The sequence below is a fragment of the Cyclopterus lumpus genome, chromosome 15 (assembly GCF_009769545.1).
Source record: "Cyclopterus lumpus isolate fCycLum1 chromosome 15, fCycLum1.pri, whole genome shotgun sequence".
Classification (NCBI taxonomy): domain Eukaryota; kingdom Metazoa; phylum Chordata; class Actinopteri; order Perciformes; family Cyclopteridae; genus Cyclopterus; species Cyclopterus lumpus.
The window spans coordinates 7,238,169-7,250,618 of NC_046980.1; the positions used below are offsets into that span (position 1 = coordinate 7,238,169).

Here is a 12,450-nt window from a genome sequence, read left to right on the forward strand (position 1 = left end):
AGAGAGAAGAGAAGAAACGGAGACGAAGAAAGAGGAAAAAGAAGAGGAGAGAAAAGCTCTGATGAAAAGCAGCCGTTAGAAAGAAGGTCTTGTCCTGTCCCGGTCCCTATGGGGCGGCTATGTGGCAACTAGATGCTGCTTGCGGGGCAGGGGCTTTGGCAGCCTGGACAGGACTAGATGGGACGGGACGGGCACACACAGCCTGTGGCTGTACCAGCCCAGATACCCAGCAGGCAACTGGGAACACAAACACACACCTCATATACTGGGCACAGTTAACATACACTCACATATGTTGGTGTCACACAGAGACCTTCTATCTCCAAAGTGTCATCATTTGGAGGTAGGTTCATGCTGACACCGTTCTGATGTTTTACTAACGGCTGCTATGTTTATGAACAATGTAGTTACAATTAAAAAAAACAAAATAAATAAAATCACAATGCCCGACATGAAAAACATCCCAAAAAAGAAAAAGGGTTAGGGGGGGATTAATGAATTGGATAAGTCGAAAACCCATTAATAGTCAAACTGATTGGGTTTTTCCTATCTCTTCACACTGCTTATTGTTCATTAATCTTTCTGTATTTATGACAATCCTTTGAAACAATCGATCGAAGGGTAATTCAGTTCCTTCGGGCACGCAGCAGACACAAACCCTCTTCATTCACTTCTCATCGGCCCTTTTCAGTGACGGCAAACACGGGAGCCGTCTGAATTTCACTCCTGTAACCCTGAAATATTGTCTCTCCTTTCTCATCTTCCTCTGTCTTAAACCCCCACCTACCCCTCTCTGTTTAATCCCGGCTACTTTGCATCTCTGTAACTTGGCTCAGAGCAAACTGTGTTATTTTTACACGCGGGCGGGCGAGCAGAGCGTGCGGGCGGGTGAGTGGCGGCGGCGGTAGTGTAGATTTCCAGGTTTTTTCCGAGCACCTTCCTCCAACCTCGCCCATCTGCCGCCATCTGCCTCGCTTTAGCCTGCACTTTCTACTGCAATCACACACACGGCACACACACATAAATGCACACAGACGCACATCCTGTGAAAAATAACCAACAGCCTCCAATCAGCTTTTGGCACGCAAAGGAAGGGACTCTAAAAAAAAAAAAGAAAAAAAAAGAGAAAGAAAAGCACAAAATGCTGCGCCAAATTGTCCTCCGTACTTTTTCAAGTGGGATATACACTATGCCTCTCTCCTCCTGCCTTCATCTCCACATCTACATCTCCACCACCCACAGTCCTGCAACGCTCTCGCCAGTTGATCTGCTGGCCTTCGAGTGAAGCAGCGCTGATGGCTGGACAGCGGATAGACGCAAAAAAAAACTATTACAAGAGCGTAGTTACGTGGTTGTGTGTGTGTGTGTGTGTGTGTGTGTGTGTGTGTGTGTAAGCGCTGTGTGTGCTGCGCCCGTTTCCAATTCAACCAACACCCCCATTCACACGCATAAGCTGCATATTTACTGTTCACCCTGATATTATGGAAAGTGTTCGCCTGTGAAATCTGCTAATTAAAATGTACACGCATATATTCCACGGCAAGAAGGTTTCAAACATCAGAGCCCTTCACAAAACTCCGGGTGTTATGGGTACGGAGTGGTGATGAAGTGCATCGCTTCGTGACTTATGGGTACGATGCATGTGTAGATGTCACAGATGCTTTTATGCATCACAAAGTCTCAGTAAATCTGCTCAGTTTACAGCATTTAAGATGTACGTCATTTATCAGGTGATTATATTAAAGGATCTCCATTGCGTTTTATTTATTCCCATTAGGTCTCAATTCACATGTTCATAATTTAACCAAAATACCATACTGTATGTTATCAGATTCCCATGTGTGCAAGAGTAGAGCAGAATATCATCTAACATCTATTCAAATGTGATGTTTATTTTGTATTGTACTATTTTTTTTAAGTGATTAAGTCATATTGTTGTTGGTAAGCAGATGATGAACTAATGCCACATGACTAACTCTCACCCTGACATTATATATTACATATTGCATGGAGCTCCCATAATGTACCACATATAGTAGTGAGGCGCAGTAATGTGAATTGATTGTGAATATGGAGGTTATTCTATTATTGCACTCTTAACTTAACTGCACAATAGGACTACATATTGTAAAGATGGGTAGTTGGTTGTGAAGATCCAAGCAAGAGGAAGAGGAAGACTGAAGAAGTGGAAAGTGGTGAAAGAGGTTAAAATATTTTAAACATTCTGATAGAAACATCTTAGAAAATAAAAAGTGGAGCAAGGAAATTAATAAGCGAGAGAGAAATCAAACCGATATGAAAACTACTAAGTTACCTCAGGTGCGAGGTATTCGGGCGTGCCACAGAACGTCTTCATGGTAGCAGCGTCGGTGATGCCCTCCTTGCAGAGGCCGAAATCTGTGATCTTGACGTGGCCGTCTTTATCCAGCATCAGGTTCTCCAACTGGAAGGAAAACAAAATGCACATCATATCCCATATCTGAATCTAACATTACTTTCTCATCATTCGTGACTGAGAATCAACACTTTACGGCTTCTCTTTGCTTCAATACCTTTTCTGTATGGTAAGGCCAAACGGTTTTATAGGTAAGGAAAACCATATCACATTCCCCCACATAGTGGCAGTGCACACACTCCAGACGGACGCACACAAATGCAGAGGAGGGAAATGAACTTCAGGCGTGTACTGGAGCCACTCAACCTTTTAATTTGAATGGCTGAAGTGTTTTTCTCAATCTCTGTCTGCCTTTTTCTCCTTTCTGTTTTCTTGGCTGCTGGAAGCAGGGCTCGGGCCAAGGCTGCCAGGCAGACGCTCAGACAGGGCCATCTACCTCTCTACCTCTGTGGCAACGGCACATGGCCATCCCTTCCTCTCTCCATGCCTGCCTGTCTCCACTTCTTTACCGCTGCATGTCTGTGTGAGCTCGTCCCCGTCACTCTCTTTAATTACCACACATCCTGAGCCACTCCTTCCCTCCTGCATGACAAAAACAACAAACTGTGGAACAAGGTTCGGGGGGGGGGGGGGGGCTGAAGAAAACAAAGTTTTCCTTCAAAATATCGGATTCATATTCTCTCTCATTCATGCCCCCCAACCAGCCTCCCCTCTCTGTTTTCTGTTTACCTTGAGGTCCCGGTACACAATCTTGGCTGAATGCAGGTAGTCTAGAGCCGAGACGATCTCGGCGCCGTAGAAGCGCGTGCGCTCCTCGGAGAACACCCGCTCTCTTGACAAATGGAAAAACAGCTGCAGGAGAAGGAGGGAGGAAAAGGGAGGGGGAGACAGAGAGGGCGGGGGGGAGAGAGAGAGAGAGAGAGAGAGAGTGAGGGGGGAGAGACAGCAGGGACGGCACAGCAATAATTACTGATTTATTGGAGGAAATTAGCACAACACAAACTGGCTGCCCGCACCATATTGAGATGATAGATAGCGGAGGGGAGGGTGAGCGAGCGGGGGTAGTGTGTAAGGGGTGCGCATGGTGAGGGGCTGGGTAAGGGGGGTCTCGGAGGAGGGCGGGTGGAGGCGCTCAGCAGCTGGCGCCTCATCTAGCAGCCCCCCTCACCACGCACACACGCACACACACACACACACACACACACACACACACACACACTCGCATACCTCTTCCACGTTACCCTCTGGGCGAGGTTGGCACGGTGCTGGCATGGAGTTCGGCGACGGGGGCCAAATCAAGGGTTTAATCAATACACCAGTCTAGTTAAAGACAGGCCGACCGCCGCCGCCGCCGCCAACGCCAACGCTCCCCCCCACCCTCCCATTTCAACTGCCTCCAGTGCAGCACTCATTAGTGGCCTAACTGGCCTTGCCCCCTGAGCCTCTGTTTTCATTTGCTCAATCCTCATATCCGTCTCCCTGTTTTTGGCAAGAAGCTCACTTTCGTACTCAAAAGAGTAAGCAACTTGTTTTCTTCACTAGGTGGCGTGACCCCCCGTTTCTCCTCCGTCTTGCCTTTTTATCGCTCACCTCACATTCCCTTCATCTCCCCGCCTCTCTCTCTCTCTCTCTCTCTCTCTTACTCTCTCCCTAGCCGTCAGTTGTCAAGTTGTCACTGTCACACAGCTACACATGTGGCACCAAAATGACACCAGCCTGCTGCGGCGCACCAGTCAAGTTGTACAAATTACCCATGAGGCCAAGGGGCGCACATCTACCCATTAATTGTTCAGGGAGGTTTGCATATGGCCGCTGGAGTGATGCTCACAGACCACCTTGCTCAAATGGTGTTAGTGTGTAATGTGTGTGTGAGTGTGTGTCTCTGTGTGGCGGGGTGCGGTGAGAGGGGGTAACACGACAGGTGGGCCTTCATCAGTGTACTGGCAGCTGTGACTGTGGCAGGTTTGTAATGGGTTGTGTGTGTGTGTGTGTGTGTGTGTGTGTGTGTGGTTGTTTGTGAGGCATGTGTGGTCACAATTTGTCCGTTGAGGTAAAAATTTGCCGTGTGTGTTTGTCTAAGTATGTGAGTGTTTGCTGGTGTTTTCTGTATGTATGTGCGTGTGTGTGTTTGTGTGTGTGTGTGCTCAGGCCTGGCACTGGCTGAATTGCCTAACTATCTGGGAGGGGAGCAGGTGACAGTTACACTCAGGGAATGAACCAAGATTGCAAAAATGGCCCGATTAAAAATCTGAGAAATGGAAAAGTGGGGGAATCCAAACTCATTTTGTCTCCGACTGTCATTCTGGCTAAATCTGCCCCATAGGTGTGTTCATAAATAGACACGAGCAGAAGAGGGATGCAACGGATATGAGAGACGAGAAGGAAAGCGAGAGGCCAGTTGGTTGGCAAGTTAACTGTTAGAAAGCAATCGAACAGACACACTTCACACATCTCCACTTGCACTGTATATTTATCTGTGAGCATACAAAACATTATAAAATACTAATTTGGAATACAGTATTTTGGTAATTATGACTATTTAAAACACTTGTAATAACTCTAATATATAATTGGTATTTTAGCTAAATAGTTACTCATAAAAATTTAAACAAAATAGCAAAGAAATTATCTTTTTAAATAGTGTCAATATGTCGACAAAGCCAATGTTTTTGTCATCTGTTTTTACACAGCTTAGAGTTTACAGTTGAATAGGTGTTTAATCAATGTCAGTTGGTGTTGTGGAGATGTGGTGCAACTGTAGCAGTTACAACTAACAGTAAGACAAAGATGGGTAACCACATTCAGCACAACCATCACGAAAACTGTGAACTGTGTGCGTGCGCATGTGTGTGTGTGTGTGTGTGTGTCTTACCTCTCCTCCATTCACATACTCCATGACGAAACAGAGGCGGTCTTTAGTCTGGAATGAATACTTCAATGACTGAAAGGAGAACCACACACACACACACACACACACACACACACACACACACACACACACACACACACACACACACACACACACACACACACACACACACACACACACACACACACACACACACACACACACACACACACACACACACACACACACACACACACACACACACACACACACACACACACACACACACACACACCTTAGGGAACGGTTTCCTCCACAGTACAGTCAGTCCAATGTTTGTTCTCTTGTCTTTCTTAAATCAATTTGCCCTTATGCAGCCAGATTATTAAATCATACAATATATCGTGGAGTCAATTGATCCCCACAGCGCAAAGAGAAAAGTAGTGATTTAACAAACCAAGGGGTTATTTATCATAATGCATTTACTGACACAATAGCTCTCTCTCTCTCTTTTTATGTCTGTACAGAAGGATAACTTGAAAAACATCAAATACAGTTTTTGAGATTTTCCAAGCCTTCGACAGAACACGGTGAACTGAACGTCCGTTCCCATTGGAGCTAAAACCGAAGGTGCAGCAAAACGTGATAATTCATGGCTTCAAACCGCCTGCGCCCGCATTCGCCTGTTCGAGCCAGATAGGTGTGCGTTTACTTTCGTGGCAGGAGGCTGCTGCACAAAAGAACAGTTGGTCGGAGTCTCTTTGCGGCTGCAGATGTGACAGTGGTGTGTGCGCTCATTAATCTGTGTGTGCGTTTACAGGGAGCGTGATTGAAATGAGCAGCGTCCTGCGTGCGTTTTGTGTACGTCAAAGAGAGAGTGTCAAGCCAACAGATGCGGTCGTTAATGTAAAACAATTTGGTGTCCAACTCATAATTAGCCTCAAGAGACTCGGGTATGTATAGGATCAATATGCGGTCTGCGTATGCGACGTGCGCTCTTACAGATGTCGGCACATTTGCACATGCACAGATATCTGAATCTAAAGTGTTTTTGTTGTGTGTGTGTGTGTGTGTGTGTGTGTGTGTGTGTGTGTGTGTGTGTGTGTGTGTGGTGTGAGGTACTTACAGTGAGAAAGGGGTGTCGGGTGTTTTTTAGAACTCTGCTTTCTGTGAGTGTGTGGGCCACTTCATCCTGCACAGATATGCGGTTCAAACATATTCAATCCACCAAATTAATAAGAGCCCAGTGGATAACCACTCTATGAAATGTGATAAAAAACATCAGATACTGACATCTGACGCCGCCCTCAAAATTAAACGTCGTCAGAATAAATAATTGAATACATTTTAGTTGCATTTTAAAACAGTAAGAAAAGACGTGAAGATGGATGAATAGACTAACAGTCAGCCAGACTAACCTTGGCGATGATGACTTCTTTTTTCAGGATTTTCATGGCGTAGTATTTGCCGCTGGCCTTTTCTCGGACAAGAATGACCTTACCAAAGGTCCCCTTGCCCAGCAGCTTCAGGTAGTCGAAGTCGCTCATCGTCTTGGGGACGGAAACGCAGAATGTCAGCATCTTCACTTGGAGCTTAGTAATGGATTTGTTATGGGTTTCAAAGTGTTGACATCCCAACTATTAGTATAGAGCAGTGTATTGTTTAAAAGGTTTCAATACTACTAACATGTTTCAGTACAAATACTTTTTTCATTCGACGAAATGCCAAATGTTATATAAACACAAGCAGCCAAGAACTAAATACAACTAAAGCCTCATTTTTATTAAGTCAACAACATTACTAGTCTCACCAGACAGCTGACGCCAACCTTCTGTACTTGATAGACATCAATACTTTGAGCAACGAATACATTTCGGATTCCAAGTTATTGGTCCCTTGATTGGTCCTTTGATGATATCTAACGAACTTAGTGACCCTCTGATATTAGTGTAGTGCCGCTGTTAGATCAAAACTCCCCCTTTAATAACCCTTTGATATGTGACAAGATAAACATTAAAAAAATTTTTTTTATTTCTACTGACATTAATGAACTTGTGCCAAATGAAACCCCGTTAAAACCTTTATAGTGTGAGGTGTAACACTGAGTGGTTTACTTGATACATCTAATTGATAAAAACTAAATTCACATTTGCATGAATGCTTTTACTTGAATTTGGAGAATAAAAACAATTCCCACCCTTGTTGTTCCAGAGGCGTGTGTGTGTTGACACAGACCTGTGACTCGGGGGATCATCTTTGAACAATGATAAGAAACAGCGATATCACAGCTGGAATAATTCCTGTATTTTGGAGTCTTTAGTGTGTGAGAGTGAGTATGTGTTGGTATGCATCTGCGCGCTCCTGTTGTCTTGCCGTTACCTTGCGTTTGTGGTGCGTGGTGGAGATGTCCATCTCCTCCTCCACCATGTTGTCGATGTTGGAGGTGGGGCTGCACTGAAATCGTTCCTCCTCTTGCCTCTGCAGCTTGTCGGCCACCATCTGGATGGCCTCTGTCCACTCATCTCTGAGTTCACGACACACAACAACACAAAGTTCACCTCCTGCATCCCGTCCGCAGCTTCTGACACACATTACTGTTGAATTGGAGACGTGAGCCTTTAGGTTTCCTTTTCATGAAATCCAAATATTGCATGGATGGAAGGTCTAACTTAGAACTGCAAGTCTTTAGACAGAAAACTAAATCAGAAACCATTTTTTAATAATCCATTTATCAGTTTAGTAATTTTCGAAGCAAAACTATAGAACGCTTTTTAAAAGCGAGGACTTGATTATGTACTTATTTATTTTGGTTAATGGGATAATAAACTGAATATCACAGGGGGTGGAAGTTGTGGCCAAATGAAACAAACAATCTGAACATGTCGCTTTGAGTGAAGGGGACTTTTAACAGGCATTAATCAAAGAAATAAATAACACATATTGATTAATACCTGTTAAGAAAGTCATCACTATATACAGCTCTAGTCACTTTAAATCAAATTGACATCAGGTCAGAAGCAAAGGTGTCATTTGTATCTATTGCTATTGCTACTATGCCCAGTCTAGTATTAGCCCGACCTAAAAAGCTTTACTAACAGCCAATACATGCACACATACATTTGGTAACAATTAACTGAAACCAACGCGGGTAACAATTAATTACACAGGTGTACAATTGAATATTGGTCACAGATTCTCCTATAGGACTTGTGCACTAATTTAACCAGGTTTTTAAAAGGCGCTAAGGTGTTTTTTTCAATTAACATAAATGCCCATTTGTTCAACAGAGAGGAAACATGGTCAACTGGAGAATCAACCAAATGAGCGATGATCATGGTGCAGAACTAATGCCTACCAGTCTGTGTGTGTGTGTGTGTGTGTGTGTGTGTGTGTGTGTGTGTGTGTGTGTGTCTAAATGTAAATGCACATTCATGCATTAGTGGGAACAATGCATTGTTGTTTGCTAACATTGTTCCTCCCCATTGACTTTCCATTAACAGTACTGTTCAACATCTGTTGAAAGAAAGTGTGCGGGTTTGATTTGTGTGTGTGTGTGTGTATGTGTGTGTGAGAGTGTGTGTGTGTGTGTGTGTGTGTGTGTGTGTGTGTGTGTGTGTGTGTGTGTGTGAGACCGTCATCTGTAGCAGAAGGCCAGCCATGCATCAGGATTTGTAGACCCGTTAACTGTATTTAATGATGATGAATATAATGGTTTATAAACAGCTTCCCTCTGAAGAGAAGAAATGAGAAGAATAGAATAAGACTGAACTGAAGTTGTTTAACTCCAGAAATTGTATATCTGGGTAATTGCACATAAGATGATAATAGTTTTTCAATAATATTTCTGATTTTAAACTGAAAATGTTGGTTCAGAATGTGTCTCTCCACTGATCTTCACTAAAACAGTGTTCATCTTGTGGAACAGTACATGTAAGATCGACATGTTAGCAGAAAACATTTAAGGAGGCGTAACTGACGTAAACCAAAGATCATATTCAAATATTCAGAAATCCTCAGAGCCCCGAAGAAGCAAGTATGGATTTTCCGAGTTTGCACTTTCAAAAACACACTTACCCAGAGTAAGCCGTGAGGAGATCATAATAATGAAACCTGTTTGACTCCCAAACGATCACCCCTGTGTCTTTTGTTTTGTTTCGAGTTAGATGCCCATATGTTTCCTTGAGGGATCTGGAAGAACATCCATCTGAACCTAAGCAGAGCAGTGTTTTTAAGATCTGAAACCCCTTTCTACTGCAAAGACTTCTGAGCGTACCCTACACACTGCGAAACAAGGGCAAACTTAAGTTACACTCCATCTACAACAATGGAGCACACATTTTGTGGCACCCATGAGGGGTGTGCGCACAGCTACATGAAAAGCAATGGGAACTCTCTCAAGGTCAGGCAGCAGATAAATGCTCTCTCTCTTGGTTAAAGTGTTTTTTGTATAATGAGTTTTTTTTTGTGCTAATGAGAGATAATGGGCCTGCCTACAGTTGGGCACCGTGCCAACATGTGCCACCCTCTGCTCACGGCTGGTGCTGTGGTAGTTGGAGCCCTGCCAGCACTGGTACAGTACAACAAATACAGTGACACACACACACACACACACACACACACACACACACACACACACACACACAGTTGTGGCACAAACACCTTTCTTTCCAACCCACTTAAACTGCAATGATGCGCGCACACACAGACACAGACACACACACACACACATCTGTAGCTTGCATTTGTCCACATGCATCTTGGATACACTTGACCTTATAAAATACAGATAGTTATGCGCTGTATGTTAACTACTATGTGTGTTTGATCATCTGGAGTCAAAACTATTATAAAAGAGACAAATAACAAACAAAGTTGGACAGACAGTTGCAACACACACACACACACACACACACACATTAAAACACGCACAAACTCAAAGGATGCACAGAAGCATCTGTGGTCTTCTGGGCAAAGCTGTTCATTTTCTGGAGATAAACACCTCAGCTCCTCAGAAAGGAACTGAGCAGCTGGAGAATGTATGCCAACGCTACTTGAAAGGTCTCCTTTCCACTCTGTCTCTCTTACCCTCTCTATCCCTCTCTCACACACTCTCTCTCACACACACACACACACACACACACACACACACACACACACACACACACACACACACACACACACACACACACACACACACACACACACACACACACACACACACACACACACCCCAAAGAAGTCTATCTACAGTACAAACCTCCTCACACAAAACCTCTGCCCTTGATGATACTGTACTTTCAAAATAAATCATATATATTTATATACTTGAACATAAATTGTAGTTGAACTGATTTTGAATTTAGTTTAACATCCTCTGCCAAAGTGTGATTTCAGAAATGCCTCCTCATATTGAAAAGAAAAATATGACATTTAAAACCCTTGGGTGTTTTAACTAGTGTGTGTGTGTGTGTGCGTGTGCGTGTGCGTGTACATATATTCAATATATTTTCATCCAAACTGCTGCCGTTTATGGGAATAAGAATCTGAGCTCTAACCTGTACATGAAAAGGCTCATTTTCCACTTCTGGCTTTCACGACAGCTCTGACTAAATAATGCAAAAAGTGTCTAAACTTGAATAAAGCCAGACTTATATAAGATAATATAAGATTGGAGCTGTCATGAGACAGATTTAGGGAACACCATTTCCATAAAGGAAAACATCTTCGTTGTTGACTGGCCAACAACAACTGGAGGATGCTCTCAGGACTGGGGGGGGGTCACTAACCTCTCATCAGGCGAGTCCACGTGGAAGGTTCTCTCTATGACCGTGGTCCACTGGAGACAGCGTATGATGAAGGTGTTTGGCTTCGGCCTCTCCGTCTTCATCAGCTGACATTCTGAAAACGAGCAGCCAAAGAGACAACGCTGTCTTTCAGGTACAATTACAACGTCTCTGCGAAAAAGAGTTCAAAGAGGGAGAAAGAAAACAGAACTGGAAAGACCTAAGAGCTTCCAACTGTCCCTAGAGAGAGATGGAGATCTGGGGAAGACGCTTTTAGTGACACGTCGTCAGCTCCTGTGCAGAAGAGCCGATATCAATCACAACTGTGACCATGTTAAAAGTAACCTTACAGTGTAGTGTGTGTGTGTGTGTGCGGGTGCGTGTGAATGGTTTGCCAATGTCTTTTATGAGGCTGGGTGCGGGTTTTTTTTTTCTCTTTTTATTTTCAATTATTGATTTTGTTTGTATTTCATCTATCATATTCTTCACTCCATCCTGCTTCCATACTTCAGCCACCGATGAATTCAATAAAAGGTGCTTTCCTGTGCCAAGGGATATTATGTGTTGCGGCACATAATATCCGAAGAGACACATTTCTGTGAAAATGGGCAATACAGTAGGCCATTATTACACAAATGCATAATACAGTACACAAACGCAGAAACGTACGCACACAAAGCCAGATGGGGCTGTGAGCTCGCTGTGTTGAAGGAAAGCATCTTCATTGTCCCCCCAGCAGTCTCTCTGGTTACTGGGGACAAGAGCGGATGTAAAAGAGCATAATGATCCATCTTCTGTACTCTCATCTCTCCCTTTTCCTCTTTGTTCTCCAGACATCACCCTCCACTTCCCTCTCCCCTCTGATTTCCTCCTGTCTTCTGTCATTCTTTTCTCACCCTCTCTACTTCACTCCTTTCCTCTCCTTTTCCCTCCTCTCCTTCCTCGGCTATCCCTTCCTCCAATCACTTTCTGTTCAAGTGTGGCACAGCACAGCACGTCATGGCTCGGCCTAAATATAGACAGGAAGGTTAATGACAACACCACTCAGGTTGTACACACGGCAGACTTTCAATGTAAACACACACACACACACACAGAAGTTACTACCTGACTCGTAAGCATGGCCTGCTGCGCTGCCAGAAAACAAGGTCATGCTATGGTTGATGCCAAAAAACACTCACACACACACACACACACACACACACACACATATGCACAAACTGATATTGAAGTTTGAATGTTGGCTGAAATTGGGTTCTTTGCCACAGCAGGCCATTGTGAAATATGTGTAGCAGTTTAGTGGGTGCAGGCATCAGAGAGTGTGTGTGTGTGTGTGTGTGTGTGTCAGGCTTGTATGTATGAGTCCCTCTGCAGGAAACAGGCCTGTACCATCTCTGTTCCATCTGACCACTTCTGTTGTTCAC

General features: G+C 44.0%; 1 protein-coding gene across 6 annotated transcripts in view; it reads right to left on the reverse strand.

The window, feature by feature from the left end:
- Window positions 1-12,450, reverse strand: part of LOC117743684 (RAC-gamma serine/threonine-protein kinase) — a 47,018-nt gene that overhangs the window by 7,340 nt on the left and 27,228 nt on the right. For 5 of the 6 annotated variants that reach the window (XM_034551416.1, XM_034551414.1, XM_034551417.1 and 2 more), the window contains 8 exons: window positions 11,030-11,141; window positions 7,623-7,767; window positions 6,662-6,793; window positions 6,370-6,435; window positions 5,268-5,336; window positions 3,125-3,247; window positions 2,951-2,977; window positions 2,315-2,443 (listed from right to left, as the gene is read on the reverse strand). In XM_034551416.1, coding sequence (XP_034407307.1) covers window positions 2,315-2,443; window positions 2,951-2,977; window positions 3,125-3,247; window positions 5,268-5,336; window positions 6,370-6,435; window positions 6,662-6,793; window positions 7,623-7,767; window positions 11,030-11,141 — 803 coding nt within the window. The remainder of the gene's footprint in view (window positions 1-2,314; window positions 2,444-2,950; window positions 2,978-3,124; window positions 3,248-5,267; window positions 5,337-6,369; window positions 6,436-6,661; window positions 6,794-7,622; window positions 7,768-11,029; window positions 11,142-12,450) is intronic. The other variant, XM_034551418.1, reaches the window with a different exon arrangement.